Here is a 21,849-nt window from a genome sequence, read left to right as displayed (position 1 = left end):
GGGAACTCCATGGACAGTCTCAAGACTGCAAAAGGAAGAGGGTTGGACCTGAGGCTGGCAACCTCATCATGTAAAAACCCAGAGCTACAGAAATGCAAAGACCTCATCCCTGGGAGAGGAAGGATCTTTCAAGATGGGTTACACCGGGGAACAACTTGAAAGACTGGCTCAGGACAGAGTATACTGTTGAACTATTGTTGGCAGCCTATGCCCCAGTAGGGAGGATGGTCTTAAATATGTAAGTAGAGGATTGGGAAGATTTCAGAAAACCAACAGAAGGCAACTAAAAAAAAAGAGAAAAGATGAAATATGAAGGCAAGCTAGCCAATCATATAAAAGAATAACAAAACTTTTTGCAGATACTGTACATAAAAAGAGAGGCAAGAGTAGATATCAGAAAATGATGCTGGAGGTAGTAAAGGGAGATGAAGAAATGGCAAATAAACTCTAAGCATTTTGTGTCAATCTTCAGAGTGGAAGACACCAGTAGTATGCCAGAAATTCATGTGTGTCAGGAACAGCAGTGTGTGTAGTCACTATTAAGGAAGTGGTGCTTGGAAAGCTGAAAGGTCTGAAGGTATATAAGTCACCTGGACCAGATGGCCTACAGTCCAGGGTACTGAAAAAGGTAGCTGAACAACTGTGGAGTCATTAGTAGTGATCTTTCAAGAAACATGAGGTGCTGGAATGGTTCTGGAGAACTGGAAAATGGCAAATGTCACTGCACTATTTAAGAAAGGAGGGAGGCAAAAGACAGGAAATATCCGGATCAGTCAGGGCATCAAAGGATATGAGAAGGCAGGTGTATGGGGTTGAGTGAGATCCGGGATCAGCCATGATGGAATGGTGCAGCAGACTTGATGGGCTGAATAGCCTAATTCTGCTCCTATGTCTTATGGTCCTATTGGCAAGTTAGCCTGACTTCACTGGTTGGGAAGATATTGGAATTCAATATTAAGGATGAGGTTTTAGGGTACCTGGAGGCACATGATAAAATAGGCCAAAGTCAGCATGCTTTCACTGAGGGGATATCTTGCATGACAAATCTGTTGGAATTATTTGAAGAAATAATAGGCAGGATAGACAAAGAAGAGTCAGTTGATGTTGTTACTTGGATTTTCAGAAGGCCTTTGACAAGGTGCTGCACATAAGGCTCCTAAAGATAAGAGCCCATTATATTACAGGAAAGATACAAGCATGGATAGAAGATTGGCCGACCGTCAGGAGAGAGTGGGAATAAAGGGTGTCTTCTCTGGTTGGCAAGTGGTGACTAGTGGTGTTCCATAGGTGTCACTGTTGGACCACTTCCTTGAGAATGATTTGGATGACAGAATTGATGGCTTTGTGGACGACACAAAGATATGTGGAGGGACAGGTAGTGTTGAGAAAGCAGTGAGTTGGCAGAAAGACTTGGACATATTAGGAGAATGGGTAAAGAAGTGGCAGATGGAATACAGTGTAAGGAAGTGAATGTAGACTATTTTCTAAATGGGGAACAAATTCAGAAATTAGAGGTGCAAAGGGACTTGGGAGTCCTCATGCAGGATTTCCTAAAGGTTAATTTGCAGGTTGAGCTGGTGGTAAGGAAGGCAAATGCAATGTAAGCATTCATTTTGAGAGAACTAGAATATACTAGAAAAACAAGGATGTAATGCTGAGGCTTCATAAGGTATCGGTCAGACCACACATGGAGTATTGTGAGCAGTTTTGGCCCCTTTTTTCTAAGAAAGGATGTGCAAGCATTGGGGAGAATCCAGAGGACATTCACAAGAATGATCCCAGGAATGAAGGAGTTAATGTTCAGTATGATGAGTATTTAATGGCTCTGGGCCTTATGTTCTCTGGAGTTTAGAAGAATGAATGGGAATCTCTTTGAAACCTATCAAATACTGAAAGGCCTAGATATAGTACAGAGAAAGAAGATGCGTCTTATAGTGGGGTACCACGGAATACAAGGATGACTCTTTAGAATAGAGATGAAGAATTTCTTTAGCCAGAGGGTAGTAAATCTGTGGAATCCATTGCCACATACAGCTATGGAGGCCAAGTCATTGGGTATATTTAAAGAGGTTGATGGGTTCTTGATTAGTAAGTGTGGCTGAAGGATTCAGTGGGGGGGGGGGGTGAGGCAGGAGAATAGGGTTCTAAGGAATAATTCACCATGATGGAATGCTGGAGGAACTCGACAGGCTGAATAGCCTAATTCTGCTATGTCTTATGGAGGTTTATTATAAATATTTCTAATCACCTCTGTCCATTAGAAAAGTCCCTCATATTATGATCAATGAGACAGCCTTTCATTAATAATATATTATTTAAAACAAAATCTGTTTTCAATGTTTTGGATATTTCTTGACTTTTAAGGCGTCTCTGGGAACTAGTGACCAACGCACTAAAAGTGGGCGATATAGATGCAGCAACAGAGAACAAGCACCTTCTGGAGGAGCAGCAGAGAACTGAGGAGAGACAAAGAGCAGCAACAAACACTACCTGGAAACCAAAGTATTTCATTAAAGAGGTAATTACGACACAATCCCTGTAATTTGACAGCCAACCTTGAGTAAAAATCAAAATCATGCCTATCATATTCCAAGTAATTTGTAAAATCTATCAAATTCTATATTCGATTTTGATGAAATAATGTCTGAAAATGTGAGAGTTCTAACGGTGTGCATTAGAACTTTGTACTTCTAGTCCATTACAGAATTTTGCTGAGATCTTTACATTAATAGCTTTCAAAAGGCACACCTTAAAGGGGAATGGGGGGGGGGGGTCTGAGGAAGAATTTTAGTCTTAATGCCTGGATCATTCAAGGCACAGCCACTATTAAAGGAGTAAATACGGGAGAGGATATAGAAAAGGACATGGGTAGAGTAATGCATTGTTCTTCCATGAATGTAGGGTTGCAAGAGGTTGATAGAATATATGCCTTCAGATCAGAAAATTCAAGTTTTACTGCAGATAGGATGAACTGGAGTAGAGCAATTATTTTTAAAAAGATTAAAGGATGAAGCCATTAAGAGATTTTAGCACGTCTAAGTGATCTTTCTCTTGAGTTTCAAAGGCCATTTTGATATGTTAACAAACTCAAAAAGGACATTAGCATTCTGTTACCAGAATAAAATTTGGAATATTGCAATTTACTTAATGCAGCTTCATGGTGTCTTTCAAATTTGTTCTCAGATATGTTCATCATATCCATCAGTTCCTTCACCCAGGCCTTTCTCTTGATGCTGCAACCTCTCATTTAGAATGCATTTCTCATCAAATAATGCCAACATTGGTTCCTCCTTGTACCCAGGTGTATATATAACATAGCTTACATGTAATTTACAATTTCATGGAGGAGAGCCTCATTTCCATCCTGGGAACAGTTAAGTTGACAATTGTTTCCTCCTTGATGGTGGTTTACAATGGCCATCAACAAAACATTACACGAGCTTCCACTGATAATCATGTCAATGATTCGAAGCCTTGCTGCACTGCGATGGTCTATACTTCCATATATTAGAAACACTTGCAAATATGTTCTAATTTTGTTTTTTTTTAAGAACTCTAATTTGTATCGTTTAACATTAGCTGTAGTAATGAATTAACTGATTTTTCAATTCTAACAGGGAGAAGGCTGGATGTACTATAGTCCCATCTGGAAGGCACACTGTTGACAAGTTTGAACCTTGACCTCCACCTACCTCAGATTTCTTCCAATTTGAAATTGTCATCTGATAATAATTCTGAGGTGATGTTGAAAATTAAAAAACCTACTAAGTAACAATGTTGTATGCTTATGTAATATATATAAGAAGCAAATATGTTGTGTACCAAATTAAAAACACTTCCAGGTTCACCAAAAGAAATTTATTCAGGTGTTGTCCTGTATTCATGTGATATCTGCATATGAGATTGAAAAGTTAATAATGGAGAAACTTTATTTTAATGTTGTAAAGTTTTATATTTTTCACTCTCAAAAGTTTTTTTTGCACTTAAATAAATGTGCCAGTGTAGACACTAAGATACTGTTGTGAACTGTGTGACACCGACTTGGTAAACTGGCATGCTATTCAGCCCCACAGCGCATGCCAACCTCTTTTTACTGCAATGAATTTCATTACTTTCAGAAGTTTAATTATTAAGCCTAGGTTCTAAAACTCAACAGATTGAATAATGTTTCAAAAATGTGAGGTATTTGCTGAGAAACACTGATCTTTGTAGATAGGATACGAGGCTCAACTTTATAGTTCCTATAGGCTAACCAGATTTGACTGTTCAGTCATGTGGAATACAGATTCATTAAATCCATTACCAAATACTTGTAAAAGTATGATATCCCAATATCTCATATTGCATTCAGAATTCTAGAACTACCATAAAGATAAGCTAAGGATTTTTAGAAAGTGCCCTTTTTGCAAAAGCAAAACAAAGGTCTCACATTTATTTAGCTTTGTACATTTTTCATTTTGTAATCTTAAGCTTGAAGGTGTAGCTAATCACAAAATTATTCCATCAGTGGACCTCTCATTGCTTTTGCTTCCATGTACTTATTTACATTAGGCACTTTACTCTTTCTACAGATCTATACACCAGCAAGTCACTAATGTCATTGATATCATCTGCCATCCACAGTGCCTACACATAATAAATGAATATATAATGATAAGAAATGTATGTACTTTGCTTCAGAGCAAATATAATTTAGTGGATCACCTAGCCTACCCCAAATTGTAATCTCAACTGTTTTTCTACCTATTTGTATTCTCCTGGTAACTTTTCACTCTTTTATTATCAAGAATCTAGCAGCTTCTGCCTTAAACACCTTAAAAGACTCCAGAACTCTCCTGCACAGTGCAATGACTCATATTCTTCTTGAGAGAAGTCTAGCTCACAAGCAACCCATTATTTATAAATAGTGACCCCCTCCCCAACTTCAAGATTCTTCCATGTAAAGAAATATCCTTTTCACATCATCCTGTCAAGACTCTTCAGATCACTTTTCCCTTTACTTAACCCTGGCAAATCCAAGCCTAAGCTGGCCAATCTTCCCTCATGACAACCTGCTCATTTTACAGATCAGTCAATTTAACCTTTTCTGAACTACTTAGAACACATCAATATCCTTCCTAAAATATGGTGATCTATACTGTACACAGTACTCCAAGTGATTGTACCAGTAACTGAAGCACATCCCCACTATCTTTTCTACTAAATCTCTCCCCCCCCAAAAAAAAACAGGAACATCTGATCAGCCTTCCTAATCACTTGCTGTACCTACATACTATCCTTTTCTGAACCATATATACACTGGAACATGGATGTGCACCTCAGAGCTCTGCATTCTCTCACCAATTTACATAATTATGCTTTTTTGTTAAGGAAAATAAATGTTTGGGAAAACCAACTGATTACATAAAGTGTAAGATCAAATTCAAAGCAACAAGTATCAAAACTAGGTTTGTCACTGAACATCATAAAGCAGTCTTCCAAAGGGAATAATTTTTGGATTTGATTGACGATTGCATACAAATGTCAGTGCCTTTGTGTATTCAAATCTTATTGTAATACATGTGATTTTTAGTTTCTGATGGTGTTCACCTCAGTAGTAAGAATAGAGAATTTTATTTTAAATGTTAAGGAGTTAGTAATTGCTAGCATACAGTGGGATCTTACTGTGCTGGTTCATGATACAAAGGCAAATGGTACAAATGGCAAAAGGCCATTACTTTAAGGAGTTTGGATTATAAGAGTAAGCAAGTCTTGCCACAGTTATTAAGCTCTTGAGTACTCTTGTATTATATGCCCTAGAAATGGGAAGAAGGAATAATACTTCACCAGAGGGTTAGGGCAGCCTTAATAATGCACTCATAGTAGAAATAGCCTTGTTCAGGAGAGAAGTCATTGGTGATACAGTACAGTATATGGAATTTTATAAGGGACAGAACTAGAAGTCATTGTCCCATGGTAAATGACAGGCCATTTCAGAATGATCCACGTAAAGTTTCTTATTAAGAAAGTTGTAAATATCTGAAATTACTAATTTCTGCCAAAGTAAATGTCTGAACTAAATGAAATGAAAAGGAAACCATAACCCATGAGCATTATGCAAACTGAACTCTGCAATAACATTTAATCAGAAATGGCTTGCAATTTTAAAGATAAATATTTTGAAATATACAAATTCAATAATCAAGTTTTATGCCTTTTGCTTTGCCTTAGAAATTATCGTAAAAACAAAATACTTGAATAAGTAAACCATAATGCCAGTATTAATTTCTACAGTAACACACAGAGCTGAAGGGTCTTTTGCTGAAAGGTCGACTCCTTACTCCTTTTCATAGATGCTGCCTGACCTGCTGAATTTCTCCAGCATTTTGTGTGTGCATTACTCTAGACTTCCAGCATCTGCAGAATCTCGTGTATCATTTTACTTTCTGCAGACTTTGGTATTGTTTTGCCATATATTTGACAGGTATAATTCAACAGCATTTCTTCTCATTCAATTCATGCATACAATGAAAAGTTTAAAGTCATGCAAAATCAAACTATCTACCAGAGACTAAAAGTATAGTTGTTTTGATATCATCTGACAATGGAAAGTGATTATTTTGGTAGGTTTAGTTTTTTAAAGCTAAAAATAATTTTATGAATAATAGTTATTGAGATGATCAGATCATTAAAATTTATTAATATGCAGGAATTAAGGAAAAAGCAACTTTTACTGGTCCAAATGTGCCCATAATCCAGCAAAGTTGCCCATGTTTAAGTAGTGTACACTGGTGCACATTTTCTTATGATCCAGAGAAGTGTCTCCAGTCTCCGTAATTATTTAATTCTTTAGTGTGGCAGTGGACCCTGACTTCTCCATGCTCCTGGCCCAGAGTGAGCTGGGGGAGTCTGCATAACTTGAACAGTTCTTCAACTTTTAGTTATGATGCATTGCCCCATAAAACTCTTTGCTATATCAGCATATAGCGAAGTCATCAGGTGCCTTCTACAACGATAGATAGTAGGTGACACTAGGGTAAATATAAACCATGCCAGTTTCTATAAATATGTAGGTTATTGACAGATATATAACATTTAATATTGGTTAAGATTTGTATGTAAACTATCAATTTCTGATTGGTTAGCAGTTATGCAATGAGAGAAGCTATGGTGCAATAAAAAGTGGAATGATGAAACAGATCAGCTTAACATCTACCTATAATGTTACAAATTTGAACTTAAGTGGAATCTGTGGTACACATTTTGAAATTTGTGATATGCATGTTGGAACTTGTGCATTTCTTTGTGCTGCTAGGTAGTATTCAAACTTGATTTTGGGGATGACTGTTGATTGAAATCTGATACTGAAATCAGATTATATAATTTGCTCTATTCATCTGATGAAGAAGGTTGTAATAGCCATGCCAGTTAATTTCAGACTAGCAAATGTTTTAAAGTCTGCTCGGGTAATAAATGTCTAAAATCATAAACAATCTGCCTCGGAAGAAATTCAAACTGCCTTGAAAGTAAAAACTCCGACATGCTGGTGCTGGTTGTTTATTGGGGCATTACGTGAGAAATAATGAGATGTGGATAAATATATATTATTAAAATTTCTGAAGCTTTGAATTTCAGATATTCATTGGCACCAGACAATAGCCCTTTACATAAAGTTCAATTGTTTCAAAGGAAGAAACATAGGAATGACCTACTGAGCTCAATTGAAACTTGTTTAATTTAGTGCATTACAAATTGCTACAGAAAAGGAAGATGCTATACTGTATAGTGTCCTCGACTAGAGGTTAAATTGCTTGAAAGTGCAACATTTTTCATTGTTTCTTTTTAAACATTTATGCTACCTGTTAAAATCTTAGCAGCACAGCATCATGAAAGCTTGCCAAGTCTGAAGTATTCAGGTTTTGTATTTTCTATGACTAATGTTTAGTTTCTGTTTTCTAGAACTTTAGCACAAGTAACCGTTCTTTGCCTCAAGAATTTTGCATTTAAAACCTTTGACTAATTTCACAAGGATTAACCCAATACTTTTATTATGCCAATGGAATGCTTTAACTAACCTGTTCATTCTTTTCAGCTTTGCAACTCCCTGATTAGCCATCAAATTGTGTAACACTTGTTTGGTATCTATGCAACACTTGTAATATAACAAAGTAATTCACAATGATGTGAAGATGATTTATAATTGTTTTGATTAACCAAATAAATATGCTTTGGCAGTGAGATTTTGCCTTGTACTGCTTTTCCATTTTTAATTATGTCCTTAAATATCTTTGTTAACTCCTCACCATACACTAAAACATATTCAAACTACTCTCCAGTTCCCTGTGCAAGTTACAGTGTATCTCTCACTCTTCCCCCCCCAAAAAAAAAACAACTAACTAGGCTAGCTTTTAACAGATCAACCAAATATATGCTTGAAGATCTAGGAAACAAAGGTTCTCATGTGTCGCACCTGTTCCATTTCTCAACACTGTCCCAAGGAAAATGCACCGTGCTTCACCAGCATGCCAATGTAACCAAGTGTTCTTGCCTGGAATTATTTACTTAAATCTTTGCCCACTGGCACCTTCACATTTTTTCTAGTTAATTCCCAGAAATGGGCATTTAAAAAAAAATTAGTTTCAACTACAATTTGAAGAAAGGTTCATCACAATTTCACTGCTCTTGTACTCCTTTGTGTCTATTTATAAAACCTGGCCACAGTACCCTTTCCCAAAAATAGCTTTATCAAATTGTCCTAGCCACCTCGAACAATTTCTGTGGATCTTTACAATGTCTCTTACGCCTCCAACTAAAATATAGATATGTTAAATGTTACATTAAATTTAATTTACCATGTGTTAATTCCAGCTGACTGTCCCTAACCTCAGAATCCATTAGCATTTCCCTCTACATTTCATAGTTTCCAAATTTTGTTGTCCACAAGTTTAAAAACCAAACTATATTACCAAGATTCAAGTCATTACATTCAAGAAAACCACAATTCCTGAGTAACACTGTGTTTTCCAGTATGAAAAGCGATCATTCATTACTACTGATTCCTAGAACTTTACCAACTTTCTATCCATGCTACTACTGTCACTTTTATCTTGGGGGTTAGGCTCAATGACAAGTTTGTTAGAGAACAAGTTATTTTGAAAATCAATTCATCATATCAATCACATTTCCCTTATTGACCTTGCTACATTATCAGAAAACACCTTCAAATTTGTTAAACATGATTTGCCCTGAACAAATTTGTACTGACTTTACCGTTTCAACCTACAGTACTGTATTTAACTCTCTTGAAGAACGGAATTATAGAGGAAGCCCACTAATCTCACTCCTGGCATTTATCCCTGCAAGAGGGAGAAGTGCTTCACTGGCTCACTTCCATTCAGCACCCCAAACAGTCCTTCCAGATGAGGATCTGCTGGGGTTGTCTTCTGTATCTGATGCTCTTGAGATTGGAGGACTGCTTTGCTGAGTGTCTCAGCTCCACAAGAAATAGAATTTTCCGGTGGCCAACCATTTCAATTGCTAAACCCATTTCAACCTGTTAGGATGAGGCCACTCTCAGGCTGGAGAAGCAACAACTCATATTCTGTCTACGTAGTCTCCAACCTGATGGCATGAACACCGATTTCTCCAACTTTTGTTAATTTTTTGTCCCCTTCCTTCTTCGACATTTCCCCACTCTGGCCTCTTACATCTTCTCCGCCTATGCCTATCACCTCCCCCTGGTGCCCTCCTCCTTCACTTTCTCACATGATCCACACTCCTCTCCTATCAGATTCTTTCTTCTCCAACCCCTTACCTTTCCCACTTATCACTTCCAGTTAACTTCATTCTCCCCCCCCAACCCAGCTTATCTATCACCTTCTAACTTGGCCATGGTCAGCTTAAAAGCTTGTTATGCACTCTGCTGTTCTCAGCCATATGATTTGCCTTTCTGTTAGAATCTTAAGTCTGCATGACTCAGTTTTATCAAATATTGGATAAAGTATATCTGCTTTAAAACCTTGCATTAAAGTTTGGTCAGGACGAGGGAAACCTCCTTGCCTCTATACACAAGGTTAATTGGTGTCATGTCTTAATAAAGAGCTTGTTATAAAATCCAGCCAATTAGCATTTAACAAGATTCTCAACTGTATTATGTAAAAGGCTTTCAGAGCTATTGAGTGGCACTTATCCATAAAACCCAGAGCTTGCTTCTAAATTGACCCTGAAGTTATTTTTAGAACTGGCTCCATGGTACAAATGTGGATATCACAAAACCACCAGACATCACACCTCATGAAACTATCCCCCCTTTTTTTAAGATTCTGAGAACACTCAGTCCTCTTTTATTGTCATTTAGAAATGCATATATTCATTAAGAAATGATACAATTCCCATACAGTTATCAAGCACAGAAACAGGCCCTTTAGCTTAGCATGTCCATGCCAACCAAGATACCCAAGTCCTATCTGCCTGTATTTTCTTAATTACTGTAACCCTTTCCTATTCATGTACATGTCCAAATCTTTTATACACCGTAATTGTATCCACCTCTACTACTACCCCTGCCAGCTTGTTCCATATAAATCCCTCCAAGCTGTGTGAAAATGTTGACCCTCAGGATCCCACCTGAAACCTCTGCCCTCCAGCTGTGATCTTCCACCTTATCTAGATCCCCCATGATGTCTTAAACCTCCCTAAGCTAACCCTTCAGCCTCCCTTGCTTCAGAGAAAACAGTCCCAGCCTTTCCTTATACTGTAACTCAAGCCCTTCAGTCCCGGCAATAAAGCGGCCAGACAGCACCACTCAATATAATTGAAATGAAATGCATTGCTGGATGGCAGCGGACCAGTACAATATTGCATGAAGGAGCATGTGCATTTGCAGCTGTGCTCACCTCTAACAGCACTTTGCACTGTCCCCATCTTCCCTGTGCTATGGTGTGCAGAACATGGAACTAGTGGTCCAAATATGGACTAAGTAGGGAATACCCTTTGACATCAAGATGCCAAGCAAAACTGAAATTACTGTTAAAAATAGGGAATAAATGCTAGCCTAGGAGGTTACACCCATATCTCCTAAATTAAAAGCAATATGAAGTAATGGTAGAGAGCTAAGATAAAACAAATAATCAATCAGCAAAGTCAGTAGTTTCTTGCCCAATAAGGCTTATGCTAATTTCTAATGAGGTCTTGTCCCTACTCTGTCACTGCCTCCATTTGATTCTTACTCCACTCAACTCTCCAAAGTTTATGACTTTAATTTTTTTTATTTAGAGATACAGTACAGTAGCAGGTCCTTTTGGCCCAACAAGCCTGCGAAGCACATTTACACCCATGTGACCAATTAACCACTAACCTGGATGTCTTTGGAACGTGAGAAGAAACAAGAGCACCAACGAAATCACATGGTCACAGGGAGGATGTACAAATTTCTTACAGACAGCGGCCGGATTGAAATCAGACTGCACACGCTGTAAATAACATTACTCTAGCTGCTACGCTACCGTACCTCACAAATATAAAACCAGGATATAGGGCAGGAGTATTCACAACATAAATTCTATAATGTGCCTGCTAAGACTGCAAATATTAATTTTATGATAATAATTTGTTTACTGGTGTTCTTTGTTTTAGCAAGCAACTCTGGCTGTTGGGCATAGATCACAATGATTCTGCTGATACTATTAACAACCCCATTTTTAGTAGTTGATTCCTGCAGATAAAAATGAATGTTTCAAATACTAGTTAAAAGTTAAAAAGTAAATGTTTATATAATGCAAGAAATACATTCTTCCCTTGTGACCATCTCCATCCTCTACCTGCACCAACCCAAGTTACAGGCCCTGTTAAAATTTAAATATTCATTTAAAGAGCTGAAAATCTCCTAAAGGCACTTGCTGGTATTCTCACTACTTGTATGAGTGGGTGGCATGATGACAGTGGGAGGATAATGAAGATGGGAAAGTAGGAGCAAGTAGAAAGCAGAAATCACACTACATAGATCAACTTTTGACTCATTTTTGGCCTTTCAATGGGAGCTGATAAACAGAATTACACAATTTTTCATGAGTATTGACACTTAATAATTTAGTTTACATATTAATAAGCTGACCTGGCTGGTGGCGTTGTGGCATCAGTGCCAGACTTCAGGACGAAAGGTCCCGGGTTCAAATCCAGCCTGCTGCCCTGCACGCTTTCCATTCGTGCTGGGTTACGAGCTGGTGATCTCTTTTCACCCGGCAGAAGGCAATGGCAAACCACCGCTGTAACTTGCTTCGTACGCAGCTCCTCACTACGTCAGGCGTGGAGCGAAATCATCCGCTAACCGGAGAATCTCTGGCTGCGATGTAACTTTCCATATTAATAAGCTGTTCTTCAGTGTCAATAGATTTCTGTTTATTTAACTAGAATTTGGTTCTAGCTTCATCTCAAAGGGCCAAGCTTTCATCAGGCTGTTCTTATTAACTAGCATTTAACTTGTCAGGAACAGCAATAAGTAGAGCTTCCCTAAGAGCTGCTGTATTCTGTTCAAAAACCTAGTTTTATAGAATGATACCCAAAACTGGAACTAGGTCTGATTTAATCAAATTCCCTCTGCCAAAATCTGGAGGGCTATTTTAAGAATCTGATACAATTTCAATGAACATGATAATCACCAGGGAAGTCCCTCAGAAACACCATCAGAATGGTAGCACCACTGCCAGCAGCATTTTTAACCTTTTGTTTGAATTATGGATAAGTTCTCAGGGAGACTCCTTGCCTTGGTAATAAAGCCATGCTTGCTAAACAGTTTCTGGGCATTCCCAGAATGACATGAGCAGGTAACTAGTGGAAACTCAAAATACTAGTAGATTCATTGAAAATAAAATTACTGACAGATACTCACTAATAGTAACAATTCAGAGAAGGCTAGGTCACATTTCCAATGAGAAGATCTAGATCCAGGTGAAGGGTCTCAACCCAAAACATTGACTGTCAATTCCCTTCCACAGATGCTGTGTTCCTCCAGCAGATTACTTTTTGCTCGAGATTGCAGCATCAGCAGTCGTCTCCTCCAAAACCGCAAATTGCACTCCCAAGTTTTCAACAATTAGCCAAACAGTGACAAGATCAATGACTCAACTTGTAATGAGAAATATCTGATAATTACTTCTCTTCAGAGACTGAGAACTCTGCAGAAAATGCAGCATGTCCATTCATCACTGCCCCAGCACATCACTTTCACAGTAATGCATTTGTTTTTCTTCCATGTAATCAATATCTTCAAGGAGGCATTGTTCTACAGTATATCATCTAACCTACTCCAGTTTTACAATTCTCGGTGATACTCCACTTGTGATCTTTTGTGCATGACTATGATTGGCTGCCTGCAATCCCATGCTAATTCTTTCTATTTCTTTCTCATCTAAAACAACTTTAAAACCATTTCCTTTGACAAAGATTACCTTAATATGTTCCTGGGCTAAATTGTGTTTGATAGACTCTTGTGAAGTACTCAGACATTTTATGGTGTTGATAGTGTTAACTGTAAACACAAGTTATTGCAAAAACTGATTTGATCAAGTTAACTCAATCTTGCCTGCTTCAAAACAAAAAATTATGTGTAAGAACTAACTCTATATTAAACTATGTCCACAATTTTGAGGATATAGTTTAATAGTACAAAGAGTGCAATTATGTTTCTTTGTGAAAAATGATGCAGAATAACCAGACAAGCAACATCCTGCCAACAGCCAGCTACACCAGGTCCAAAACACGCAAAAGGAGGGAAACAGCTTTAAGTTGTAGCGTATTTTTTTAAACAACTTTTTTTCTGGCACACTGCAAAACAATGATCAAACTATATATGCATATGTAAAATTCATTGTCAAAATTGGATTAAAAAGTATCTTTTTTCTTAACACAAAAATTCATTTTAACATTTATTTTGGCTACAGTTCACAACAGATCCAAACTGAAAACTAAGCAATATGTAAAAATGGCTTTCCCATGCCTTTGTCCTCCCCGTAAGAAATAAATGCAGTCGTAATTTCAGTTTACTTTGGATCACAGAGACTAATGTTGCTGTAATCATAAGTCTAACATTAAAAAAACACCAGAGTAGGAAATGAAGACTCCCCCAACATCTGCTCAAATATAACCGTTAAGAAAAACTACAATCCAAAAGCAGCAATAAGGCATGTACTGCACAGTTTAATTTACAAATGTTTTCAAAATACGGTACATACTATTCTTTAATTTTTTTTTTACACACCAATAGCATCTGCAGCTAAATTTTTTTTTGCATTGAAGAGCGCTGCGTACATAGAAAATTACAATTTTAACCCTCACAGGAAGAAAGGGGAACATTAACTAAATACTAAGAGCAAGTATCATCCGTCAGTCTTTATTACTCACTTGTCACCTCATGGTAAAGGAGCTTTTCAAATAAGACTGGATTTTTGTTACAGAATGAAAAAGTGATAAAAAGGAAAATCTCTATGATGAGGTTTGTCTGCCTCTGATTTTACTAATAGTGCACTGCTTCTTTTGAATTTCTCTCATATTAATCTGTTTTTATTATTGGAGAAAAAAGGACACTTGTCCAGGTCTGAATTAATGAAAGGAGAAAAAAATAGGCTTTGGTTGCTACAGCTAAATGATCCCCCAGTATCAACCATTGGCTTCAATAAAACTGGTAGTCAATGCTCTCAAGCAATTAGATCCAACAACCAAAGATGAATTTCTTCACTGAAATGTTTTACAGCCCCATGTCAGAAATAATTACCTTTTTCTGTCATTACAAGGTTTAAAAGGCAAATATGAAAAAAGAAAAAGTATGTCAGTGGAAATGAAATGAACGTGGCTGTGACAAGGAGGAAACTCGTCCATTTTAAAATCTGATAGATAGAAAAAAAAAGCACATGCGTAGTTGCCAGCCTTTTGCAGTGTAAAGTTCTTCACTCTCTGCCCTCTTGTTGAATTCTAAACCTTCCAGCTTCCCATCTGTGCACCTCATCATGTACTATGAAGGACAGTGAAGAATAAGAATACTGGCAAACCTCTTGCACTCTGCTTTTAGATGGAGGTGGTTTACTTTGACCAACAGCATACTGTGCCAAAATGTTGATCCTGTCCACACAGGTATGCAGAATGCCCAACAACCTTGTACAATATAATTAACTCATCTGAAGTCATTAGTTCTCATTTAAAATTAATCTCATCCTAACAAAATAAATTGTGAAAACCCTCTTTCCCTTTTCAAATGGTTGGAAAGTACACACGTATAGGTAATAAGAAAGAGCAGGGTTCTTTGGTGCAGTTAGCCCATTATCATTTTTATTAAAAAAAATTAAATGAAGAATAATATGTACCAATCAGAAATTTGCTGCGACCCCTGGACACCAGCTGTCTGCCTTGCCAACACAATCAAACGTGGCTCTATAAACAGGTGCCAATATACAACCAGTAGATTTACGGGGCTGACACTGTCTGAATCTCTTGAGCAATGCATGCAACTCAGTGTTGCAATGGAATCCGATTGTAGTTAAAGGCAAAGATTGGTTGTCATCAGGACAACTGCCTGTTGTCAGGGTTTGCAGATGATTTAGTTGGTCTTCCTGATGGGTCGCTTGCCTTTCTTCAGTGCCAGTTTGTTCTTCACATACCCACGCTTTCTTTTAGAAGTCTAGGGCATAAAGATGAACAGCATTACTAATTTGTAGTTTTCACACCTATATATACAACGTCGCCAATATCTTAAACCAAATTAATACATTCATTAGAAAATAAAGGCTTGGCACAAACTTTTCTTTATCAGGGATTGGGGAAGAGAGATGGAGTGCAAAGGCAGGTTTGTAGAAACTTTATTTCCCCCATGTCTGGTTGCTTTGACAACCTTCAAGTAAGAGTAATATGCTGTTGAAACATACCCTGGAAAAAAAAAATCAAAAAAATCTACAGCTACTGAAGTGATATATAAATATATATAAAACCTGGTTTCAGACATGTTCAGCAGTTTCCATGGTACCAGATTTATCAAACTCATTAGTTTCTCTCAGCATAATGTGTTATCACAATAACAACTCAAATGGCATGAGGTAAGGAGGGCGTGCGTCTATTGATGCAAAATATCAATAACCTTTTCATTGATGTAGGGAACAGATACACCCAGGGAAGAATGTTCTTACTTCAAACCCTGTACTCCCACTTGGGCACAATTGGCACCTATTCCAACACAATGGGATGAAATTATATACTGAATGTTTCTAAAAAAAATATCACGGCTTGTCCCTTGGTTTCTTCAGATGCTGGACAGAATTCAGCAACACGTTGGATTTGTAGGAACATTTTGGCAACAGAAGAAAGTAGTTATGTACAAAGTTCTCAAAGGCTACCCCACCTTTTTTGATAAATACTTCTGTTTGGGCATTATGTTAGTTACTCTTGGTTTATGGTCAAGTTTCTCTCTGTTGTCCAGCTTCTTGACTTTGTAAATTCTCACTAGCCAGTGCTCCGAAGTGAAGGCTTCTTCCAGGTGTTTGAATTTGATGTCTTTGTTACCAATTTCAGCATTTCTGGTGCGATCGAATCCCGGCGGTGTTCTGAAATCCAGCTGTAAACCAAAACACTGTTGTGACATTTGCCACATCAAACTAATTCCTAATTACTGAAACAAATTACAGTTTCTCATGTGGTATCTCTTGACTATTGCCTTTCCTGAAACATCTCCCTCTTTTCCAAACTGCTTCAAGGCATTGGTTCCACACATACCTTTTCTCCCTATTCCACGCTAATAACTCTTTATTCTAGCTTCGCCCCGAACCAGTCAGAGCTTGCCTGACCAAAACTATCAATTACAAATGCCAACATTCACTAGTCCCACACCATTTAAATAACCCAATGACCAAAGTGGATAATCTCATACAATACTTCAGCTGTCATCATTTTGCCCACTCACTTAACCCTACAACAATCTTTTGAAGAGGTACAACTTGCTTGCCCATTTGCTCAGAGTGCCTGGTGGCATTGTACAAGTCATTAATATAAACTGTAAATAGCTGAAACCCCAGCTCTGATTCCTGAGGTATTCCATAAATATAGCCTTCCAGCCCAAAAATAACTCAGCTTTTCTTACTGTTTCCGTCAGTTAACTAATCTTCTATGTTAATATCTCCTTGTTATATCTTCAAAGAACTCCAATTAATTTGCCAAATATTATTTCCCTTTTTAAAAAACACACTGTATTAAGTAATCTTATTACAATATGTGCATATCTTCCTACTAATGAACTCCAATATTTTTCCCAACAATAGCAAAAATGGCCAGTTTCTCGATTCTCCCTACTTCCTTGAACAGGCAACTGTTGCATCTTCTGTTTTCCCAAATTGCTGGGAATATTCCAGATTCTTACCAATTTTTGAGCCCAAGTGTCTCCTCTCTTTTTCTCAAAAATCAGCGAACCGAGGTCTCTTCAAATATTGGTATCTACAAGTTTTTCCACTGATCAAGACATTCCACTTACCTTTTCTTCTTATCAAAGTGCACAACCTCACATTACCCTCATCAAACCTATTCACTCACTTGCTTCAGCTTTCTCTTTTTTACTGTGATCTGAGTTCCTCGCTGTCACACCCAGATTGATACAGGAGCCGATAGGCTGGTCCTGGACTTACTTCATAATTTACATATTACTATTTATTACTATTTTTCTATTACTATTTATTATTTCCATGACTATTACTATTTACTAATAGCATTACTATTACTATTTATGGTGCAACTGTAACGAAAACCAATTTCCCCCGGGATCAATAAAGTATGACTATGACTATGAAAACTCCAAAAGTTCACTCATCATGAGATTTTGCTGATGCTGAACTGGGAGATTTTTCTGGACTATTAGATTTTACTCCTATTAATATGGAAATACTTCAATTTCACTTTATTTTGAAGATATTGCACAGTATTATAATAAATTTTTCAATGAAACAAGAGTTTGAAGGGAGCAAGGGAACAGAAGTCCAATGAGTTCATACAGTGTGGGAAATGGGGCTCTGCTAGCTTTAAATAGACCATGAGGAGTAGGGCCCCAAAGATTAGAATATAACTTTGTAGATAAAGAGAATTTTTGGAAGTATTTACAAATAAGACATTGCGTTAGTAGCATATTCAAGAACGGTGACCCACAAAGTAACTCTTTAACTGAATACTTTACATTACCACAGGGAGTTCATAAAGCATCAGTGTTTTATAAAACGTTCAAGCACTCTGTGGGTGAACCGTGTAACAAACTCAAAGCAGTATGGCAGAAGGATCTTGGAAGCCATATTGAAGATAATGAGTAGTCAAATATTTTATCAAATATGGGTAGACATATTAGGGAAGTGAGAGGGAAATTTATTCAGTATAAGATGGTACACAGATATTATTGGACACCAACTAGACTCTACAAAACAGGATTGTTGATAATAATGTAAAAATGAGGTGGTGGGCACATATTTTCACATGATTTGGGAGTGTACCATGGTTCGTCCATTTTGGTGTAAAGTTCTTGATCTGTTGGGGAATCGGTCGGGTTCTACACTGCCCTTGTGCCCACAGCTTTGTCTCCTGGGTGATAGGACAATGATACCTAATGTAAACAATGACAAATTTACTATTTTAAAGGTGGGTCTCATCACAGCTGCAAGAATTATATTGCAAAACTGGAAAAAAACCAGATGTCCCACTGTGAAGGAATGGACTGAGGAAATGATTAAGATTTCATCATATGAACACATTGGAAAGAATTAAGAGTGAGGGAAAAGTGCAAGACACGTGGGATCAATTTTGGTTGTATGTTAATTTAAACTTAGATTAGAACTTCTTTCTGTTTCTCAGTTTTATTTGTTTTCCTGTCATGGGATGGCTGTGTAAATATGCTGTACTGTATCTGCTCTGTGATATGCTGTGCTGCTTTGTTAAGTAAGAATAATTAATAATAAAAATTTGAATTACAAAAAAAAGAAAATCTAGAGATCCTGGAACCCAATCAACACACAAAAAACACTGGAGGAACTCAGCAGGCCAGGCAGCATCTATGGAAAAGAGTGAACAGTCGACGATTGGGCAAGACCCTTCATTAGGACTGCTTACTCTTTTTCATAGTTGCTGCCTGGCCTGCTGAGTTCCTCTGGCATTTTATGAGTAGGGCCCCATTGATTTAAAAGGAGCAAGGTGAAGGGGAAGGGGCCCAGTTGGGTAAAGGAAGATCAGGAACTGGGGAAACCAGCAAGTACAAAGAGGGTGCAGGAATGCCAAACCATCCAAATTTTCAAACAATAGCATAACGGTATATTTGCGTTTAACTGTACTGACCTTTTATCTGTTGCACTTACTTTAGAAATCATTGAGTTTCAGGATAGCCAACTTTTCATTTAAGATCCTGTGCACCGTCCAAATGTTCATACTTTCACAAGTTTAAAATGACAATCAAAATATCTGAAATAATGTAAGTAATGGTATTTATAACACCTGTTCACCTGCATCTCTCCAAATCTGTAGTAGGACATCTTGTACATGAGACAGTTCAGTAGAGTTGGTGAGCCAGCTTTATCAACACGAAACTCTCCCTGGGGTGTGAAGTAGTCACTTTCCTAAGATTAAACATGTTTGCCAATTAGCAAAGCAGCCAAAGCTATTAAATAAACAAATCTTTAACCAAAAACATCACTTTACCCGGATATCTTTTGGATGCTCTCCTTCTGCTATCCTGACCATCCAGAGAAACTTATTGATATCATCACCCGAATAACCGATCACTCCACCAAATATAATGAGAACATAGTCCACATCCAGACTCCGCATTATCTGGTAGGCTGCACTCTCATTGGACGACATTGCTTTTCCAACCTGAATGATAATCATACTGAATGTCAGAATCCCTTCGTAAAAGGAATAAATGGCTAAACAGGTTCTGACACAAAACAAAACCAGTTCATTGCCAATATTTTTACATGTCCACTCTGTAACTGAGAAATTCCCCAACTCAATGGTAAGGAATGAAAAACAGAAAGTCAGCTGTTTCCCTCTCTCTGTAGGAACAAGCTAGAAAATGGATTATAATATGGAAAGGGCTTTTTTTTTAAAAAGAAAGGTGACATTTAAAGGTCTCAGAGAGGCAGTGTCCATTATTCCATTATTAAGGACCTCCAGAACCCAGGGCATGCCCTTTTCTCACTGTTACCATCAGGTAGGAGGTACTGAAGCCTGAAGGCACACACTCAGAAATTCAGGAACAGTTCTTCCCCTCTGCCATCTGATTCCTAAATGGACACTGAGCTATTGGACACTACCTCACTTACTTTTAATATATAGCATTTCTGTTTTTAGCACGTTTTTTAAACTATTCAATATATGTACACTGTATAAAGTATACTGAATAAGATTTACTTATTTTTTTCTTCTTCTTCTTCTTTAGTATGTATTGCATTGAACTGCTGCTACTAAGTTAGCGATTTCATGTCACATGCCAGTGATGACAAACCTGATTCTGATAATAAATGCTGATATTTACATTACAGTGGAATTGCAATACGAAAGGTAGAAAGTCCTGATACAAAAAGGGTTTGGTGAATTCTACACCTGCTATACCATGTAGAGTTCTGGTTTCTTTAACAAGGAAGGGAATTGTGACTGTAGAGTGTCAACAATATTTGCAAACTTGATGACTAGACAGGACAGCTGACTTATAAAGGAGAAATCGCATAAAATGGATCTATATTCTATGCAATTGAAAGGACTGGGAGGTCATGTAGTTGCAATGAATACATTTTTTATGAGGCGTGACAGGATAGATGCTGCAAGTTGGCATTTCATGGTTGAGGAATCAGGAGTGTGATACTCTCAAGATAAGGCAACTCCAATTTAGGACTGAGATAAGGAGACATTTCTTCACTGAGTTATGCATCGTGGATGAATTGAAAGTGCAGATTGTTATTAATGATTATGATATAGTTGGGATCACAGAGACATGGCTCCAGGGTGACCAGGGGTGGGAGCTCAACGTTCAGGGATATTCAATATTCAGGAGGGATAGACATGAAGGAAGGGGAGGTGGAGTGGCGTTGCTGGTTAAAGAAGAGATTAACGCAACAGAAAGGAAGGACATAAGCCGGGAAGATGTGGAATCGATATGGGTAGAGCTGCGTAACACTAAGGGGCAGAAGACGCTGGTGGGAGTTGTGTACAGGCCACCTAACAGTAGTAGTGAGGTCGGAGATGGTATTAAACAGGAAATTAGAAATGTGTGCAATAAAGGAACAGCAGTTATAATGGGTGACTTCAATCTACATGTAGATTGGGTGAACCAAATTGGTAAAGGTGCTGAGGAAGAGGATTTCTTGGAATGTATGCGGGATGGTTTTTTGAACCAACATGTCGAGGAACCAACTAGAGAGCAGGCTATTCTGGACTGGGTTTTGAGCAATGAGGAAGGGTTAATTAGCAATCTTGTCATGAGAGGCCCCTTGGGTAAGAGTGACCATAATATGGTGGAATTCTTCATTAAGATGGAGAGTGACATAGTTAATTCAGAGACAAAGGTTCTGAACTTAAAGAGGGGTAACTTTGAAGGTATGAGACGTGAATTAGCTAAGATAGACTGGCAAATGACACTTAAAGGATTGACGGTGGATATGCAATGGCAAGCATTTAAAGGTTGCATGGATGAACTGCAACAAATGTTCATCCCAGTTTGGCAAAAGAATAAATCAAGGAAGGTAGTGCACCCGTGGCTGACAAGAGAAATTAGGGATAGTATCAATTCCAAAGAAGCAGCATACAAATAAGCCAGAGAAAGTGGCTCACCTGAGGACTGGGAGAAATTCAGAATTCAGCTGAGGAGGACAA

The 21,849-nt window shown here is 37.8% G+C and overlaps 2 protein-coding genes across 4 annotated transcripts in view; one reads left to right on the top strand and one right to left on the bottom strand.

The window, feature by feature from the left end:
• The window catches only part of osbpl10b (oxysterol binding protein-like 10b), a 172,082-nt gene extending 153,128 nt beyond the window's left edge, over positions 1-18,954 (top strand). For 2 of the 3 annotated variants that reach the window (XM_072283533.1, XM_072283534.1), the window contains 2 exons: positions 2,365-2,518; positions 3,618-8,217. In XM_072283533.1, coding sequence (XP_072139634.1) covers positions 2,365-2,518; positions 3,618-3,665 — 202 coding nt within the window. In that variant the 3' untranslated portion in view covers positions 3,666-8,217. Of the gene's footprint in view, positions 1-2,364; positions 2,519-3,617; positions 8,218-18,627 lie in introns of those variants that run through there. The other variant, XR_011889749.1, reaches the window with a different exon arrangement.
• The window catches only part of stt3b (STT3 oligosaccharyltransferase complex catalytic subunit B), a 103,351-nt gene continuing 95,390 nt past the window's right edge, over positions 13,889-21,849 (bottom strand). The window contains exons 13-16 of the mRNA XM_072283532.1: positions 19,678-19,851; positions 19,482-19,595; positions 16,361-16,573; positions 13,889-15,646 (exon numbers count right to left, since the gene is read on the bottom strand). Coding sequence (XP_072139633.1) covers positions 15,566-15,646; positions 16,361-16,573; positions 19,482-19,595; positions 19,678-19,851 — 582 coding nt within the window. The 3' untranslated portion in view covers positions 13,889-15,565. The remainder of the gene's footprint in view (positions 15,647-16,360; positions 16,574-19,481; positions 19,596-19,677; positions 19,852-21,849) is intronic.

The sequence above is a fragment of the Mobula birostris genome, chromosome 19 (assembly GCF_030028105.1).
Source record: "Mobula birostris isolate sMobBir1 chromosome 19, sMobBir1.hap1, whole genome shotgun sequence".
In the NCBI taxonomy this organism is placed as follows: Eukaryota; Metazoa; Chordata; class Chondrichthyes; order Myliobatiformes; family Myliobatidae; genus Mobula; species Mobula birostris.
The sequence above is the reverse complement of the archived record's forward strand: the minus strand, read 5'-3'. Positions and strand labels throughout refer to the sequence as shown.